General features: G+C 35.6%; 1 protein-coding gene across 1 annotated transcript; it reads right to left on the bottom strand.

Annotated features, from left to right (window-relative positions):
• Positions 1-673: 673 nt before the first annotated feature.
• On the bottom strand, positions 674-20,867 carry LOC136839300 (protein Wnt-9a-like). The gene is made up of 7 exons (XM_067105160.1): positions 19,716-20,867; positions 7,132-7,216; positions 5,351-5,528; positions 3,721-3,904; positions 3,259-3,427; positions 2,526-2,690; positions 674-2,154 (listed from the first exon to the last, which is right to left on the bottom strand). The coding sequence occupies exons 1-7, from the start codon at positions 19,802-19,804 to the stop codon at positions 1,606-1,608; spliced, it is 1,419 nt and encodes a 472-aa protein (XP_066961261.1). The 5' UTR covers positions 19,805-20,867; the 3' UTR covers positions 674-1,605.
• Positions 20,868-21,072: the final 205 nt, after the last annotated feature.

The raw sequence follows: 21,072 nt of genomic DNA, 5'->3' as shown, positions 1-21,072 counted from the left end.
GCAGACAGTCCTTGAAGGATGCAACGTCCACACAAATGGATCGGTTTCATAACATCTTAATGGCTTACCCAGGACCACAGACGTACCCTCAGTAGGGTCCAGATGGCATGGACTGAGACAAATTCCACTGAGATCGGATCTGAAGTAGTACAGAGCCCTTTCAATAATGTTACATACACACACACACACTCACACTTACCATTCATCATACTTTATTTCCCCCTTTCAAGAGGGTGGGGTCAGCAGAGAGAAGCCCTCCATTTTTAGGGGTGAGGTTGCCAGCCCCATGCCCTTTTCTTGACCCATATATATATATATATATATATATATATATATATATATATATATATATATATATATATATATATATATATATATATACATAACGTGTATGTATATATATATGTATGTTTACAGTATACAAATTCGTTTCCTTGACATGGCGGCTCCAAAGAAAAAGTAAAACATTGGTTACTGCCTCATTCAATCATTACCCGTATGTGCAGGAAAATTCCACAACTAAAACCAATTCATGATGTATATATACTGTATAGGGGTTCCGTGGAGAGTTAATATATGAGCTACATCCACTATCTACTTATATTGTACATGCATAAAGATTTTATCAAGTGCCGCCTACTGAACAAATTATAAAGACAAAGAAATAGCATAGTCATGCTTACTTCTTTATTTTATTTATTTATTTATAAATTTATTCATTCGTTTATTTATTTATTTACCTGAGCCTGTAATGGGATCAGTAATGCTAAAACATAGGGAAGGAATGGAAATAATACATATACTATTCATTTTCCTTAAAAACATTATTTTTACCTCTTGTCAAAACTGCTTTAATGACAGACCTCCCTCTATTCAGGACCTATAGAAACGCTTACCTATAGACATAGATGTAATTTTTAAACTCACTTGTTATGAAAATTAAATAATCCTAAAATATGATTTCATTTTCAAATGATTAACACTGTTCCAATATTAGTTTGTTTCTTTAGCCCACATATGTCTGCCGTCATGATTGTAACCGATTTTTAGGTAATACTTGTAAATTGGGATAAAAATAGGTATGGTCATTGACGCTCTCCAAATCTGTGGAAGGGTGGTTTAAAACTGCCCATATAACAATATAGATTACAATCACAGGTACACAGTCTTCCTGTCTTTTAAATATTTTGCTATTCAAGCAAGCACGAAGAAAAACAGTTGAAATTACATGATCGCGACGGGCAAAAGTATGCTCAATATTGAAGGCAATAAAAATTTATATAGCCGGTGCCACAGAAATCGCTTTATAAATAGTTGTTTTTGAAATTTGTAAAGAGAAATTCTACCTTTCTTAAAAAGTTAAGTCCTTTTGTACAATGCACTTTTAATTACTAGTTGACGATTGCCATTGTAGAAAAAACCATAATATAGTCTAGATATTTACAAATTCGTCTTAATTAGTGGTTATGAAGCAGATTACACTAAAAAATCCCAGTGTACAGCATTGCCAGGTTCACTTTACATCTTGTCATTTATTAATGGGGCCGTGTAGGGAAACACTTATCACTTCTTCACAACACTTATACATTATTCATCCTCACGCCTTCAAAGCCTTCCACTTGGGCCTTTTTTGCACGTATAAACCTCTGCAATCTTCGTGCAGTTTTGGCACTGGACTTTGCAACACCACACGACACTACATTTACACGGCTCATGCACTTCGGACACAGTCGTATCGTAACCTCGCCCGCAGCAGAGAGTTTCACAATTTTCGCCTCTTTCACAGTTCCGCCCTTCGGTTCCAGGACTGTACTTGCTCTTACGGCAGAAGTCTGGCGAGCGGTCCACGTAAACAAGGCGGTTTTGGTCCCAGCCTTTAGATAAATTCTTCTTCTTCTTCTTCCACGATTTGGCGAGAAATTCCTTCTCTTCGTATTGTTTGAGGCTGAACTGACGTTGATCCACGTCGTCCAACTTGGGCTTTCCCCGGCAATTTTCTGTAACGCTCGGCGGGAAGGTTACGGTTTCTTCTCGAGTCTTCGTGTTCGGTGACGTCCTTTCTCTTTGAAGATTGTGCGGCGTTCGTAACTTTTTCGTGATCTCTCTTCGATGTCTGTTCAAGTCGTTTTTTTGCTTTTTCACTTTTGGAAGCAGCTAGAAAGGGGAATAAAAGACATTATTTATATTTCATTTTCAGTTTACAAAGGTAACGAATCAGCTGAAAAAGCAAAGCAGTGTGGAATGAAAGAATTGATAACTTGTTACAAAACTAGAATTTTTTTTGTTCAAATCGGCATACCTCTTTCCTGAATAGTGAACGGGGAATATGTCAAGTTTTAGTTTTTTTTAATAATTAGACATGTCATCTAACCATAGTCATTAAGGAACAGAACAAAAAAAAACACAACAAAGACATTAAACACGAACACTAGCTTCAAGATTACTAAGTCTGCACCCAGGGCAAAAATACATTTAGCTTGAATTAGAACCAGACTAGTAGTAACTTGGCAGCCTGCAATAACCACCTGTGCCACGTTGGTCGCTGGAACCAGGTAAGCGGACTCATAAAGGCCCCTGATGACCTCCGCTGTAAGAGTGAAGGAAGGAAGTTGGTACCAGCAGGTCAGCATGGTACACGATCCCGAAACGCCGTGGCACTTGCACGATCGAGATTTACCTGATACGACGACCTGTTGATGATGAGGAGGAGGACTCTTGTTACTCGAGAAGCGAATCTCATTCCGCATAGGAAAATATACATTTGTCAAAACGCAATTACCTGATTTTAAGTCAAATCAAGTATTCATTTGTCAAAACGTGCTTACCTGATTTATTAAGAACTTTACAACAGTTGCAATGTCACGTGAACTCAGTGATCCTTGCCCTTGAGAATATAAATATTTACTGTTATGAAAAATAGATATTATAAGGAGAGAATACAGTAGATGTTGATTATAATGAGAGCTTGAATATTTATTCTGAGAAAATAAATATTTATTATGATGAGAAAATAAACATCAGTTATAATGAGAAAATAAATAAATGTTATAAGTTCAATCCGTTTCTTGAAAAATCCATCGTGCCGCTGTTAACAAAAGTATTGACTTAATTACTTGGTAGTCAGCCGACTGTGGTAGGCTGCACCCTGGCTGGAAAAAAAAATGGGACCAGCAGCCTCACGCCAATTCTTGCTGGAAATCTAACGCCTCCCTGAGTAAATCTCAAAGAAAAATTTTAACACGGTTAGTCTAGCCGTACCTGTATACCCACTTTTGCATTGTGAGCTTCTATATGTGATTTGAAGTCTCGACTTTGCTGTTCTTTCGAGGTTGACGCTACTGGATACGTGGGCGCCATAGATTTCCCGCCCATTTTGCTTTTTGACTTCCTCTTGTTCTTCCCGCCAATAAAGAACCGGTGGGCGAACCTATTGGGAAAGAAACAAAAGACATGTTCTTATGTGTTTGTAATGATTACGTAAAAATCTCATTATTAAATACATCAGTTGAGATTAAACATTTATTTCCATCCGTATCAAATATGTGGATACTACGAACAGAGAAAGATAAGACGATTACTGAAGAACAGGCATGAAGAGACACAAGGGAATGAGTCATCAACAAGGAAGACTGAGGATCGATGAGGAAACGAGCGAAAGAGAGGAACTTCGTAAGGAAACGAGATTAGGATAAAATGATCGAAATGAAGTGCGACACTCACCTAGAGCCATATCTGAGATTGTCACCGCAGCCACCCCACCTCCACACCTTCAGGTTCTCCGTGCGGTCGGCAGAGTAGTCATCGCAAGAGCACCTCGAAAATCGGCCGGCGGAGCAGGCACGAGACACGACGTGTGTCACGGCGGCGGCAGACATCCCCTGCATCAGGGCTGTTTCGCGAAATGCTGAGTGGGGAAAGGATGGAGGTTTAACTTCTTCTTTAAGATTAAAACTGGCCGTATGTATACCATCCCAGGCTCTTGCCTTATGGCGCGCCCGGAAGTTGGGTAAGGATTGATAGGGATTAAGTTTCTGATCCGGACCTCTGGAATCTGTACACCCAACAGAGACGCAGATTTGACGTATTTTCTCATGAGTATAAACGTCTTAGAATAAAAATATAAAACACGTCTTATAACAGGCACTTACAGTTAGGAGATCTAAGACTGGAGAACTGAAAATCTGCATTAAAAATGTTTAGTGGATACATCTCAAAATGTGAAATTCTGTAAGAAAAAAATTATGAGGACGTGAAGCTACAACCGAAGGTAGGACATTCACAGAAGGAATTGAGTCAAATGGAAAAGTGAAGTACATTTAAATGGCCCAAGCAGTCAAAAGGGAATTAATTTTTGAACAGTAAACTAAAGTAGGGTAATAATAACAGAATACCTGATAAAATTGTTGCGTGAAATTATACTTTAGATATCACGGATATTGTTACAGAGCAATACTTTGCAGCAGAAAATGATTGAAAGGAATGGAACGAGCTTCTATACGTTTCGAAAGTTGGGTTAAACGAGGGTGCCCCAGAGCTTATGAGTATGGAATTGGGGAAAATGTTTTAGAACCCTGTGTGTCAAGTAAGTCTACACAGAAGCGTTGGTTTAAAGACCACTCAGGTTTGTACTCGTAGTCGATTTGCTTGAAAAACATAATAGACACCAATAAACGTAGAAGCTTCCGTTCCTGTGACAGACCGCTGGTCTTGGCAGAAGTAAGCGGAATTACAGTTAATGGTTATTGAATATCTGGATTTTTTTTTAGATCAGGTCGGTTGGAAATCAATGTACATGAATCCGTGATGATGTTTAACTTGGAGGAGTTACTAAAAGAAACAATGCTGAGATCGATCTAGGATATTGCAGAAGCCTCTGGTTGGTGAAAATATTAGAAAGAAAGCATGATAATTTTTATGAAGCATATCTGCGTAAAGGCTGCTATGCTGGACTTGTAGTAAGACCGGAAAAAATGGATAACTCAGCACACTGATGTACAATGCTAAGGGAAGAATGCTTGAGTGGAACTAGATTAGATGGCGGGATCAAATGCAAAATGAACATTGAAAAGGAGGGTTAAAATTTAGAGAATGCATAGATATGAAAAATCAAGGAACCAAAAAGCTGTGCAGGAAAAGATAACTAGAGGCTAGATGTTACTTAAACACCGTCGTAACGTTGAAATAGTAAGTTATGTCAATGTTAACGAGTTAGATAATGTGTTATGGTAGTATTTTAACATCAAGTTAATTAGATATGTTTACGCTGCAGTATTCAGATCATGAGACTTGTTGAAATCATTACATTAAGAAAACGACTTATCTTGATTTCTCGTTTTTCCCCTGTCCTGACCTTTCCTCATGATTTTCAATCTGCTGTGCCCGAGGGAACAGTTCCAGCGGTCGTATTTCATCACGTGCTGGCAATGGTTGACGCCAACCCAAGCAGCCTCTGCCATCACACCTGCAAATTCTGCCGATCGACCACAGCTGTGGCTGCCTCTTCCGTGTACTCCGACTCTCTGACACAGCTGTGTAGAAAAGAATGGCTGTTTTTACGTCAGAAGTAACGGTATTTCGAAATGCCTGACTGACACAGCTGTATAGGAAAAACATGTGAAGTAACGGCACTGTAAAATCACTGACACAGCTGCGTGGAAACAAAATGGTTATTTTACGCCTTTCATGATGGCACGCCAATTGGCTATTTGTACGCCAGTCGTAAGAGTTAGAGAGGATTTCAGGTAGGACGCTGCTCTCTAGGTTAAGTTAGGTTAAGGATGGTTAATTTAGTATATAAAGGTGGTATTACGACTGGCTTAAAAAGAACCGCTTTCGATAATTAAAAAAAAGCATATAAACAATTGGTCAAGAAGTAACTGCATGATTAAACCTTTTGCAAAATGTTGTCGGAGAAGCAGCCGTGCTAGGAGGACCTGATAACTTCTGGTGGCAAATTGCTGTCGTAGGTTTGTCAGCAAGGAATGAAAAAATAGATGAAAAATTCAAGTTAAAATTAAAATTTACAGAATTAAATAAACATGTAGAAAATGCGCCGAAGTTTCTTCGGCGCAATTGAGTTTTCTGTACAGCGGCTACAGCGTATACTCAAGGCCACCGAAAATAGATCTATCTTTCGCTGGTCTCTGTATAATGTTGTATGAGCCGCGGCCCATAAAACATTAACCACGGCCCGGTGGTGGCCTTTCATATATCGTTGCCAGAAGCACGATTGTGGCTGACTTTAACCTTAAATCAAATAAAAACTACTGAGGCTAGAGGGCTGCAATTTGGTATATTTGATGATTGGAGGGCGGATGATCAACATACCAATTTGCAGCCCTCTAGCCTCATTGGTTTTTAAGATCTGAGGGCGGACAGAAAAAGTGCGGACGGACAGACAAAGCCGGCACAATAGTTTTCTTTTACAGAACACTAAAGAAGGCCGAAAATGACGAAGTGACGTAGAAATTTGATGTTGTAGAACCAGATAAACAGACGGATGTACTAAATGAGGACAAACCCCAGAACGACTATGTATTGTTTTAGTGATTCTAAGAAGTGAGTGCCATAGCTTATAGGTTGATCATTCGATGTGTTTATGAATTCGTCCCTGTTTTATCGAACTAGCGTAACTCAATTTTTTAAGTTTTTTAGTTTTCCAGCCAAAGTGACTCAGTTTTTGATACCCCATAACATATCAGAACCTCAGCTGTCTGTGTTGTCACATCTTCAAACCAAATGTCCCCAGAAGATGAGCTAATTAGCAGCTCTGAAAAATATCAAAATCTTTGTAGCCCATTTTCTCAGAATGGGGAAAAAATGGCTTACGCCAATTCGTCAAACTAGGGACGAATTTCTTACAACTCAAAGCACCAGCGAAATCTTAATGAAGCTCCTCCTTTTATACATTTATATTTATTTCATTCGTTGTACTTACTTTTACATTTATTTCATTCATGGTACCTACTTGCATGGGGAGAAAATTTTCATAGTATCATATTAGATGTATTAAGGAAAGTTTCTTTCACAGTCACCTTTTATTTATATTCCAGACTAAATCAGTCAAAATCGTATATAAATATAAACACAAACGAACAGTATTAATATGACGAAAAACGTCGTGATAAATACCTTACTGAGATCTGTGGTGGTCAAGTTGATCGAGGCCAGGCTCGAAGTCAAAAGATCCTGATCTAGCGGACGCTTGCTGGATATCCTGTAAAAGAAATCCAAATAATCTATGATTGGATTATTTATGCAACTTATATATCCCAGTTTTATTCTTTCTCTCTCTTCGTATTCATCTGTATGTGTGTATGTATATATATATATATATATATATATATATATATATATATATATATATATATATATGTATATATATAATGTATATATATGTATATATATATATATATATATATATATATATATATATATATATATATATATAATTATATATATATACAGTATGTACATATATATATGTGTGTGTGTGTGAGTGCCTCAGGTGCAAGAACCCATGATGGCATAAAGCCAGCTAAATCTACAAGACACATATCTCATAATGTGTGAAATGAGATCCCTTTACAAAAAAGTAAATAAATAAATAAATAAATAAACAGTAGAACTGTATTTCTTGGTAAACAATGTAACTCTTTTCAGACGAGTGGGTAGAGAAATTCACATTAGTTGATTTAATATGAAAAAAGGAACTTGCAATTGCCAGGTAGCAATGGGATGCGGGATTTATTATGTAGGTTCCATTCGATTCCAAATGATATTAGATATGTCATTTGCTAGGGGTCTTTTCTACTTCACAGTCCTTCGACTAATCAGTTTTGTGTCTGATTTTAGCATATGTGCTTTTTATTTTCTGTAAAAGAAAAGGATCATGTCAAGATTAGCGAACCCACTGGCAGCAGGGTTCGCTATTCTTTACAAGAAGATTATTGGGTTCGTTATTCTTTACATGGGAATAATCGGGTTCGCTGTTCTAGACATGAACACTTCGGTACCAGACATTTGATCCCACAGGGGCTAGTACTAAACAAGGCGAAATATATTTGACACCCCAGGAGCTACTACTAAACACGGCGAAGCAATGTAGATGAATCACTGTTTCGCCGTGTTTAGTACTAGCCCTCATGTGGAATTGGAGTTCGGACCGGAGAAAGGCTTGGCCATTCTCTACATGGGGATCATTGGGTTCGGTGTTCTTGACATGGAGATGTTGGGTTCGCTAATGTTGACATGATCCAAAGAAAACTAATGAGATGGCTATTTGTCTGTCCGTCCGCACTTTTTCTGTCTGCCCTCAGCTCTTAAAAACTACAGAGGCTAGAGGGCTGCGAATTTGGTATATTTATCATCCACCTTCCAATCATCAAACATACCAAATTGCAGCCTTCTAGCCTCAGTAGTTTTAATTTTATTTAAAGTTAAAATTTGCCATGATCGTGCGTCTGGCACCGCTATAGGTGCCAACAACACAAGCCACCACTGGACCATAGGTGAAAGTTTCAGGGGCCGCGGCTGAGAGTTTCATGGGCCGTGACTGAGAGTTTCATACAGCATTATACGCTGTACAGAAAGCTCGATTGCGCCGAAGACACTTCGGCGCAGTTTTTACTTGTTGATTTATAAGTCCTCCTAAATCAATCGGTGATGCATCCCAGTTCGTAATGTATTTCGCTCGATTATTATTCTTCCCTCGGGAACAGGTCCATTCATAGGTCGCACATTCCACGTATTTAAGGGCAGCTCGTACGAGCAAGAGCCAGTGTTAGTGCAAGACCGGCTTAATCAAACAGGAACAGAAAATTTCCACCGACATGTGACACATTCATGACATGTAAGTGTTTATTAGTGATGTGGGTACCATTTTCCTTCTACAGCACAGAACCAGCTAACTTAAGCATGGTCCGTTATACTGGGTTCAGTAAGTCCTGATTAGGACTAGGGACAACTCACTACGTGGCTAAGAGGTTTCTTGCTAGCCATCCCATCCCAATGCGTCAGTTATTTTATTTTCGAATTTTCTTAGGCTGAAGCTTTTTCTAGTGAAAATTCCTAATACAATTATTGCACCTTAGCGTTGGCAGGGTACCTTGTAGACATCAACATGTTGGGGGTTTTTGTGATCCTGATAATATTTGTTGTGGGCGACTAGTGAGTGCTGGAATGCCCAAAAGCTAAAAAGTTCTTACTTCCTAATGATAAGCTTCTTGTACCGTCGAGGTACGGGATTTTAATTTTTGCTATTCTATTATTCTTTTGGCCTTACGTCAGAGAGCATAAAAATTTCTGATATGTAAATTTTGACAATCTAGTAGGGACTTGAGTTATAAGAAAAGGATATTGCTTAGATTAGTGGTTTAAGTGCAAACAGACATACATGAAGTGTAATAACAAAATTACTTTTAAAAAATAATGATGTTTAAAAAAGTGATTTGGAAACCAACGAGAACAAAATGTCAAATATTCAAAAAGAAGCGTGCAAAAAGTCCATGCGAATTATACAGTAACAGAAGACAGGAGCAGCATATTCGACACGCTATATAAGAGCAAAATCATTTTAAAAATACTCTCGTAAAAAAAGTGGCTTGAAAACCGACGAGAACAAAATACCAAGTGCTCAAAACAAAGAATATAAACAAAAATTCATGTAAATCGCATAATAGAAGAGGACACACACAGCATATTCAGTAAACAAGAGAGGGGTTGCGTGCCTAACGGTATACTCTAGGGACTCAGTGGCGTACTGTAGAGTGAAATTCCAGTACAGTGCGACACATAACACCGATATACAATATTGCGAACACTAATTAGAATTTCTTTCCTATTAGTCTCCTGTTTCACGTTAGAGACAGTAGAGTGTATGGGATAATATATATATATATATATATATATATATATATATATATATATATATATATATATATATATATATATATATGTGTGTGTGTGTGTGTGTGTGTGTGTGCGCGTGTGTGCGTGTGTGAATAATGTATCCGTTATTTCATGAGCATTCCTCTGTATACATTATATGAATACCTTGCTTTGCTCAGAGAGAGAGAGAGAGAGAGAAAGAAGAGTGAGAATATACCTGTAGAATATAAAATTGGATGATTGTCAACCGTTGCAGTGTAAGGATCTTTTATACACTTTTAGTCCTTCCTAATTGTTGGGGGCAAATGTGAATAATGCTTCTATTACAGTCTTTTACATAAATTCTTGTTTATATCTGATAAAGCATTACATAGGCTTCTCCAGTGTCCCTTGAATGTAATGGCTAACTAATAACGATAAGCTCGGCACTTATGATTGCAACTAGATCTTCCATTTGGTCCTTTTATTCTTACTTCACTCAAATCCTTATGCTCCTTGATCTTTGGGGCGCCATGCAGATAACCTCCAATTGTTCACTTGCTTTTCTTCTTTGTTATACCCATCATCGTTTCTCTATTATTCCTTTCGTGTAAGTTTTAACTACCATCATTAAAATTCCACCTGTCAGAAAGGGAAGTTTTTTCTTTTAACTTTGTTTTATCCAGTTTTCTGCGTTGATTCATTTTGTTTGTTAGTAATACTTATTCAGTCCAGTTGCTTGCATAACCAGTACACAGAAAAACTTGCTTCGTCCGCAAAAGACCTGTATCCTCTTTTAAATTTCCGTAATTACGTTTCAAGGAATAATTATGAATAGAATAGCAGGTGCACTGAAAATGGGCCCACTAGAGGAGAGACAGATCACCTGCTTTAACTACTGGAAACTGAAACAGAGCGGAACTTTGACAAGAGAGTAATACTTTGAAGGCGAGCAGTTCTCTTCAAGTTAGTGCAACGCTTAAAGAGTAATGCTTTAACAAAGAGAGGATTTCTTTAACAGACGAAGTATTGCGCTAAAAGAATCATTGTTTTAAAACAGAATAATACCTTTAAAAAAGTAATTATATAAGTTAATGTTGTGCCTTAAAGGTGAAAAATTCATATTAAACATAGCATACACAACCAGGTGTTGGATATCTTGTCAAAGAAAAACAATTTAACAGCATTTCAATATGAAGAAGGTGAAATACAAAGAGGAAAGGACCAATCATATATGATTCCAAAGTAAGAAAGATGGCTCTCTCTCTCTCTCTCTCTCTCTCTCTCTCTCTCTCTCTCGTTGAAAATCTACGGTCAGCAAACATAAGAATTCTTACAATACCTATGCGAAAGCGATAAGATTACAAGACTCTAATGCCAAGCAGACTATTTTTTAAATGAAAATGGAGTTACATTACTTCGTTACCACGAAAGAGGTTGTTTCTGTAAAAGGACCCCATACCAGATCTACTCTTGTTACCATATTACCTAATGAAGAACAAAAATAGATGATAAGGTAATGGCGATGTCTGGCTTTGTTTTTTTATATTGAGTTTTCTTTTACCCTTAATTTCATGTTATCATGGATTTATTGATGTGTTCTGTAATCTAATATATATATATATATATATATATATATATATATATATATATATATATATATATATATATATATATATATATACATATAAATAAATATATATATATATATATATATATATATATATATATATATATATATATATATATATATATATGTATATATTACATATATATATACATATATATATTCATGTATACATATGTGTTTATATATATATATGTAAATATATATATATACAGTATATATATATATATATATATATATATATATATATATATATATATATATATATATTTTTCGTGATGTTGCCGTGTAATATGTATATCATCCCATAGTTTTGATATGTTTACACTTCTATTTATCATGTGTAATAATAATAATTATTGAAATATCATATGTAGTGTAATGTCAGATCTCAAAAGAGTTAATGATTTAGATAACTTAAGAGCGTAATTTAGAATTAATAATATCTTTCTTGATAATAGTGTAGTAAATGGAGAGAGAAATTCAAGTTTTAAACCATATGTATCATTTGTCATCAGATAAGATAAAAGAGCGCTTTGTTTTGGGTTACACGATGACATGTCGGGAATAGCAATCGAGTTGTGTTAGGATTTCTATAAAAGCTTTGTCCCATATAAGAAGAAGATGAACGATTTCGCAATGTTACATGTGTTCCATATGATTTTCTGGTGAAGACGTGTACTTTTGAGAAATATGAACCAGCGTTGCATTGAAGCAAATGGCAGTTGCGTCATGTTTAAGATTGCATTACTCTGATCATATATTGTTCAGACTGCGTTCAAAACGTTTTTCTGGAAGTGACGTCACCTTCCTTTTTCTAGAACTTTCTCTCATATCTTGTTCCCAAAATGCCTTAATGACGTCCTCTGACTCTTTCATTTCCTACTGGAATCCTCAGATTTATTTATTCAGATTTCAGAGACTATTAGAGGTGGTTCTCTCTCTCTCTCTCTCTCTCTCTCTCTCCAAAACAGAATAATTATTAATGTAAAGTGTTAGTCTGGTCACTGGTATTAATCTTAGCTTTTGAGATCTGATTTAAGGAAAAAGCTGTAACAGCGCCATATAAAAAGTGTGTTTTGTGAATTTAAAGCAGCTGTGTGATTTTGCAAAGTTTTTCACAAGCTTGTGTAAAGTAAAGTGAATTTTACTTTTTATTACCATGGTATAAATAAGGTATATTGAGAGAATTTTGCCTTAGTGAAATTATTATTGATAAATCTTTTGTGTATTTTTGTATGTTCTTGTGTTTGCAATCTCTTGATTTTTCTCATTTTATATATTTCTGATTTAACATTTATTTACTTAGCATTTTAAATATTTCTTGATAATTTAACATTGCATACTTGCTTTAATTTTTGTTTACTAAGATTTTCTTTTCACATCTTGAGTAATTCTTGATAGTTTAAATTTTGCTTGATTAATTTAATTTCTTGATAAATTAAAGTGTTGTGATTTAGTTTTGTTTAATAATTTAACTCAAGAATTAATTAAATTTTTGTGTTGTTTTCAAGTAATAGTAAATTTTTCAGATTGTGAATTCTAATTATAAATTTTGAATTTAACAATAAATTTTTGTATATCTAAAATTTTTATAAACAGTGTTTCATTTATTGACCACCAGTGAATAGGATTAATTGTGTGCATAAGGCAAAATGATAAACATGTTTTGTTCCTTTAGTTTTGCTGAAGTGAATTAAGACCAGGGAAACAGTTAAAGTTGTTTGATGGGGTGATGCCCTTTTTCTCTATTATATTTCTTGTTTAATTGTTGATACCTCACACTTGCTTTGATAAATTTAGTTTGATTTTCTAAGGGATTAAGTAGCTTTTTAAGGGATCACTGTTACCTTTAAAGTACTCAGTCGTAATTTTTATTGTTATGAGAGTTCAGGTATTTGGCTGAAGTGAGGTAACTTTTTGAAATCTGTGATTAGTTGTGTAATAACCTGGTACTTGGAATGCTTCATGGAAATATATATATATATATATATATATATATATATATATATATATATATATATATATATATATATATATATATATATATATATATATATATATATATATATATATATATATATATATATATATTAACCAGTAAAGATTCCACAGAATTGCCATAAAAAATCAGATGAAGCTCGAATGCATTCCCAATGTGGAACCAATACTCCGTTTGGGAATTACAGAGTCGTCATATCAGATCATAACTCACGGGTGAACACTCGGCCATAAAACTGAAGACTTTATTTGGCCAGGACATTAAAGCGCCGTTAGTGTCTCGGACAAGCTGCTCCTTTGTATATAGGACAGGCAGAGTGTTTACTGTGTAGCCTAGGACCTCTTGGGGTCCGTCTTACATGGGCAAAAGGATTTTCGTGTCAGTGATTAATATGTTTGAAGGAGTTTCGTCGAAGAGTCTCGGTAATTAATATCAGTTTGAGGGAGTTTCGTCGAAGAGTCTCGGTGATAATATCAGTTTGAGGGAGTTTCGTCGAAGAGTCTCGGTGATTAATATCTATTTGAGGGAGTTTCGTCGAAGAGTCTCGGTGATTATTATCTATTTGAGGGAGATTAATATCTGTTTGAGAGAGTTTCGTCGAAGAGTCCCGGTGATTAATGTCTGTTTGAGGGAGTTTCGTCGAAGAGTCCTGGTGATTAATGTCTGTTTTGGTGAGTTTCGTTGAAGAGTGTCGGTGGCGTTATTCACTTGCTGGAAATTCTGACCCCCAAAAATCATTCTTACAATGTGTCTTATATGTTCAGTATGTCCGTGAATATTCAAAATTATATACCGAAATTTGAACGATGATAAAACTATGAGATGTATTGAATTAGATAGTTATGCAAGTGCGGATTTGAAAATTAATGGTGTTTACTCGGCCTACGCTGATGTAACCGAATTTTCCGATTATTCTGTCTCAGCTACAGCACCACTGAGGACTTTACTGGCAACAGCATTGTATTCATAGAGGATTATATTAATTATTGCAAGATAATTAAGATGCTGAACTCTAAAAGTTTGGGTTGGATTTTCCAAACACGTTTGTCGAGTCATAGGCTGAGGTATATTTCCTAAAAACTGAAATCTCCTATAAAATGTATATAAATGTGCAAGCATCTGATTACTCAATTTATGTAGTGTATTAGCACTTAAATCTATAAAAATAATTATAATCATAAGTTGAAAACAGCGTGATGATGTGATAACCTTTCATGAAGTCACTAACAGTGTAGCAGTAAAACTTTTTTAGAATGAAATTTGTCTTCTGCGAATCTTCCGTTGCAACAGCATAAAAATTGTGCAAGCCTAGAGCAAAAGACATTCTAGAAACTTACATCTGGCCCAGGAAGGGAACTGTAATTGATGTAATTCTGAAAAGAGTTCAAATTATGTTATCTAGTCAGTGAAACGGGAGCTCGTTGTCTTATCTGTGTACGTAATTTTCATGAAGTTGCCAGTTGGTTGCAGACGATCGGAAAAGTTAATAATGAGTTAGCTATAAGACACTAAGTAAGAGCCATAATTCAGATAAATTACTTTTAAGGTTTATTCCTTTTTCCGGTCAAAACAGCCCAACGTAAATTTATCTGTAAGTGAAAAGCCCAGTAAGACGTGAAATTACATGTCCTTTTCTACCCCAGGCGCAAAGAAAACAAGAAAGATAAAAAAAAAGAAGGAATAAGGTAATGGCTGAACTATGAGTGAACCCCTGCACCTGCTTTTGATTACAGGTGGAGCATCGGCAACACGCTTGAACAGTAATTATTGTTTGTTGCAGTAGATCAACAGCTATTCAATTCATGGTCGAACCTTTCTCGAGATATGTCTGAGAACAGAGTCAAAAACTTTTTTCGGAAGCGTGTCCGATGTAAGTTAACCTTTACACACCATTATCATTAGCATCTTTCTTTGTTTATTTTTGGAGGTCCTCCTATCGGCCCCCATTGGGTTCATCAGTTAGGCGCTTTTATCAGGCAGATTATAGCTTTCTTGAATAATTAGTTCTTCTGTAATAATAGGCTTTGAGTAGATCAAGGGAAGAAATAGTGTGCATAATAGCAGTTGATAATTCAAACCATTGTAGTCATTACCTTACGCATAATCGTTGTAATTCAAACCATTGTAGTCATTACCTTACGCATAATCGTTGTGATCAAGCATATCATTGACTTTTGCTCAGAGCAATAGATATACTGTAGATTACTTAAGTATTTCTGTGTAATAAATGTCTCCTCTTTTTGGGTAGGACAGGGGACAGAAAATCGGACCAGGGGAAAAGATGGCTTTATTTAAGATATACCCTTTTTTTTTTCAACACATACATATAGAAAACATCCCGTACAGAGCTAAATTTCTGCATCGTATCCCGAATTCGTTTAATGAAACACGCCATAATTTCAAAGCGATGGTTAAAAATACTTTGAAAAATAATATATTCTCGGTCAATGTGGTTCGTGGATTTTGTTATGTTGATCACATTTAAGTAACAGTTTCTGTATTCAAGAAGCCTGTTAAATATGATGAAACTTGAATCTTAACGTATTGGTCGTAAGCTTTCAGTCAAATCATAATTCCTCTGGATTCAACTAAAAAATCCTGAAATCTCCTTTTTTTTATATTTCTAAAGTCCTTTGTTTTCTTTAAGTACAAATTACGTTTTCCGCTGAAATCGAATTAAATTTAATCCTTTCTTAATCTCTTCTCCTTCGCATGAAAGCCAACCTTTTACTAACAAAAAGTAAAATAGCTTTCCATCATCCACGTACAAAAAAAATAATTCACGATATTGAGTGTATTCTATGACTAATTAATTACTTTTTTGGGGCCCAAATTAACAAGTGACCGTAAAGTTGAAAAGATCTTTTGCCCTTTCCTTGCTTTAGCAGATTAAAGGATGACACGAAAGAAAATATGTTTATTTCCACTCGGCTTTTTTTTTGGGGGGGGGAGGAAGTGGGAATCAAAAATTAAAAGCTGATTGGAAAAGTGAAAAGTGTTTCCCCCACTTTTTTTTTTTTTTACAAATTAACAAATGGCCGTAAAAGGGAAAAAGTGGTGTGTCTATTTTTTCCCCTTTTTTAAAGACGACTGGGATAACGAAAAGGTTTTGCTTCCATTCTTTTTTGTTAATGATTAAAAATGTAAAAAAAATTTTTTTTAATTACGTAACCATATGTTACCTTAGTATGAACACTAGACTTTATAAATATAGAGCGCATAATGTTTATCCCAACTCTCCTCTTATGACCAAATTCTCTCTAGTGGAGACTTCAATGAATACCTCATCGTATTAATGGCTAAAAGTTAAAATAAATTCTTTGTAGATTTTTCGTTCTAAGGTTCTGCGGCTTTGCACATTCGTATTCTTTGGTTTCAGTATGTGGGATGAAATACCCGTTTCCACATCTCTTAAAAAGTAGTCTCCCTTTGATAAATATCGAAGATATTTCAGTCGTGTGCTTTCAATAATTTTTTTTTAAATACTGAGAGTATTCGTGTTCATACGTTTGAAATTAAAACATTTTCCCTTCCATTACATAAAGAAAGTATTTTGATTTTCGTACAGTTCCATTTGGAGACTTTCTTTGCTTGAGATGCAAATAGAAAAATATGTTCTACATAATTTCCGTCAGATATTCAGTATGAACATTTAAGCAGAACCAATAATAATCTCAATATTTCAAAAATGTAACCTTGCTGCTAATGAGATAAAAAGAAATTGTTTTATATATAAAAAATCATGTACTATTTCCTTATTTTACTTAGCATTCTGACTATGATACAGTTAAATCATGTCAAATGGAATCCAATAGCATCGAATGATCTTGGGGAAATGTTTTGCAGAGAGAATATCGTCTGCAGCTAGAAAATTGACGAATTGAATTTGTCAGTCATATTTTTAACAACTAATTGTTCATTATCCTTGCGAAATCTACAAAGGAAAAATTTTAGTTGATATTTTACCTCCTTTTATTCTGAAAATAGAAAATTTTTAGTTTTCTGAAAAGAAAACTATTGTGCCAGCTTTGTCTGTCCATCCACACTTTTTTCTGTCCGCACTTTTTCTATCCGCCATCAGATCTCAAAAACTACTGAGGCTAGAGGGCTGCAAATTGGGATGTTGATCATGCACCCTCCAACCATCAAACATACCAAATTGCAGCCCTCTATCCTCTGTAGTTTTGATTTTATTTAAGGTTAAAATTAACCATAATCGTGCCTCTGGCAACGCAGCAACACCGGCCACCATGGCCGGCTGAGAGTTTCATGGGCTGCGGCTCATACAGCATTATACCGAGACCACCGAAAGATAGATCTATTTTCGGTGGCCTTGATTATAAACTGTACAGAAATCTCGATTGCGCCAAAGAAACTTCGGCGCATTTTTTACTTGTTTCTCATTAAAACCACTTCGTAAAAGGTAAATATTAGTCGCCTTGTATTCGATACCGAAAAAAAGAAAGGTTAATCATTTTTCCGTGATTAAAACGAAAAAAACACTCCAGACAAAATATAAAAAGAAAACTTATTGTTCTCATAAAGATTTCAACCCAAATTTTAAATCCGTAAATTATATCACTTGTGAAATTTATATTTAATAATTTTTGTCCCAAAGTGTGAATGAAAGTTATTTATTTCTTAAAAAAATTGATTTTCACACACTTCCCTACAGAACTTTTCCGCTGAAATAAAAACAAGAATAGCTGTCATTCAGTTTTAGGTATATATATCTCTACATGAATTATCAAGTAAGCATATCACTTATATATATTCATACCATTCATTTCATAAACAATATAAGCGAAATAACATAATATATATATATATATATATATATATATGTGTGTGTATATGTGTGTATATATAGTATATATATAAGTATATAAATTTCTGTTATAATTTCCCTTCTTAGCGCACAACGGAAAACTATTCTTTTAAACATTTCCATAAGAAATCAACATAGACGTATGTAAACGCAGATCATCAGATGTATTTCATATTTTATAGAAACAGGTCCTTCTATATCAGCAACTTTTTTTACATGCACATTGATAGCCGGATTGCATGCATTAAAAACTAGTCTTTCCGTACCAGCAATATTTGCTTTTATTTGCGTATAGATTTTCAGATAGACTACATGCAATCGAGAAACAGGTTCATTCGTCAATGGATCTTTTATATATACATTGGTGGTCAGACCAATTTCGTACATCACAGATACATGTCCATCTTTACAGGAACGTGTGTTCATATGCATAGTTATCAGACAGACTTCATTCAGCACAGAAATACACAAAATACAAAACAGAAACACGTACATCCATACAAGTGGGTTTGTGTCTGTGCAGAAGTGATCAGACAGGTTTCTAACCACAGAAGTTCTTCATTGGATGGGTGGGTAGAGCTCTCGGCTAGCACGCTGTTGGCCCAGCGTTCGACTCTCCGACCGGTCAATGAAGAATTAGAGGAATTTACTTCTGGTGATAGAAATTCATTTCTCGTCATAATGTGATTCGTATTCCACAATAAGCTGTAGGTCCCGTTGCTAGGTAACCAATTTGTTCTTAGCCACGTAAAATAAATCTAATCCTTCGGGCCAGCCCTAGGAGAGCTGTTAATCAGCTCAGTGGTCTGGTTAAACTAAAATATACTTAACTTCTAACCACAGAGAAACGCGGCGATTAATACCAACAGTGATGAATGTTTATGGGTGATTAAAAAAAATTCATGGTGTAGAAACATATAACTACAGATGTGTATATGCATAGGTAATCATGGTTACATATAACGGAGAAACACCGCCATACCTACGTATGTGTGTGTATATACATAAGTGATCAAATAGACTTTATACAATGTAGAGACAAGCCATTCCTCACCAACAGGTGTGAAAGCGTAGGAATCAGGTAGATTTTGTTAAGTATCGTAAAATATATTTCCTTTTCATTAGTTTTAGTTGCTATATGCATACTCTTTGGTCATTGTCATGCTACGTAGGAACAGGTCATTCATAACTGTGGATGTATGTAGATATGTGTGCATGTATGTATAAATATATGTATGGATGTATGTATACACATATATGATCATGCAGATTTAATGTGATGTCGAAACATGTCGATTCACATCAAAAGTGTTTATTGTTTTATGCACATAATCCGGTCCATTTATAACAACAGCATTTATGTACAATGTACAGTACATAGGTTTCCTCACCCAATCGACCCAAGGCAACAATCCGTCAGTAGGACTACGATGCAAAACTGCAGCAGGGTCGTCGGCTTGAAGAATTGTAATGACGTCATTATTCTTGCACCTGGTTTGTTTTGACAGCTGTGAAGTTCATTTCACATGATTAAATGTCTAGAGTTTTTTTTTTTTTTCAAAGATTACTACACTCAAACTCACATATTTAGCAGCTCTAATACAGAGATAAAATAACGTTCTTAATGAATATCAGCGATTGAATATATCCATAGTTCTTCATAGATCACGGAGCGGTAGATGTTCTTGAACCTTAAAGACTAGTACTTTTCCCGTTACTAATTTTTAACAAGTACACAATTTCATGTCACATTCTTATATTGCAATAATGCAGCAATTGAAAGTAAGCAACTGACGCTACCAACATTCTGCTTGCAAGACGATGAAGCACTGACTCTAGCGAATTCATTTTTCGTGCGAAGGAAAACTTCCAATGGGCCATTTTCTCGCCCTTTGAAACGCAGGGGGGCCATTTGCTTACCTAAGTGACATTACATCCCATCAGGCTCGCAATCAAGCTCAAAGAAGGAAATAACAGGAATGTGTTAATTATTTTGCTTCCGGGAGTTCTTGCAACCTCATAGGTCACCTCCATTGCATGATAAGGCAGCCATGTTTGAAGTTTAAAGGAAAGTTTGTTTTTCGCATCAGACGACCGGCCCTCATTTCGTCAACTTCCGAGCCATAAACAAATCAAATAAAATCTCCAAGATAAATTGAATGATCCTTTCTTAAACGATAAGTTTCAGTATTCAGTCATAAACGCACTTTATTTTCACTTCATACTTTAATAAAGCATTTAAACACTGAGTGGACTGTCTTGAAAAGCAAAGTATTCGAAATCACATTCTCAAACCGAGCATGTAACAGTCATCATTAGATACGCTTTCTCCGTTCAAGTTCCGTTTCTACTTCACCATCAATTTCCCATTTTCCTCTAAATGTTTCATCCTTAGTCATAATCACTGTTATGTGTTAACTCCTTTCCAAACAATTGCAACCTGTTCTTCTTTGCGATCATGTTTAGATAATCACGAAAAACGGTGGAACAGATCGAAAACGGCGCTTAACATCTCCGCCCGACATCCTGACTCCACCGTCACTGGTAAACAGTCCGATTTATGAGTCGCGTAACACTTCCCATAATTCGTTGGAGGATGATAAAATCTCAAGTGTTTAAGTTCCACCCTATTGGTGTAAAGGCCTTTCCTTTACGGCCAACCAAGAGTCGTTTACACGATCCCGAACCAATCACTTTACGGGTCACATTTCCGAAAACAATGCGTTTCACTCGCCACCCAAGTTGTTA

The sequence above is a fragment of the Macrobrachium rosenbergii genome, chromosome 6 (assembly GCF_040412425.1).
Source record: "Macrobrachium rosenbergii isolate ZJJX-2024 chromosome 6, ASM4041242v1, whole genome shotgun sequence".
Taxonomy (NCBI): domain Eukaryota; kingdom Metazoa; phylum Arthropoda; class Malacostraca; order Decapoda; family Palaemonidae; genus Macrobrachium; species Macrobrachium rosenbergii.
The sequence above is the reverse complement of the archived record's forward strand: the minus strand, read 5'-3'. Positions and strand labels throughout refer to the sequence as shown.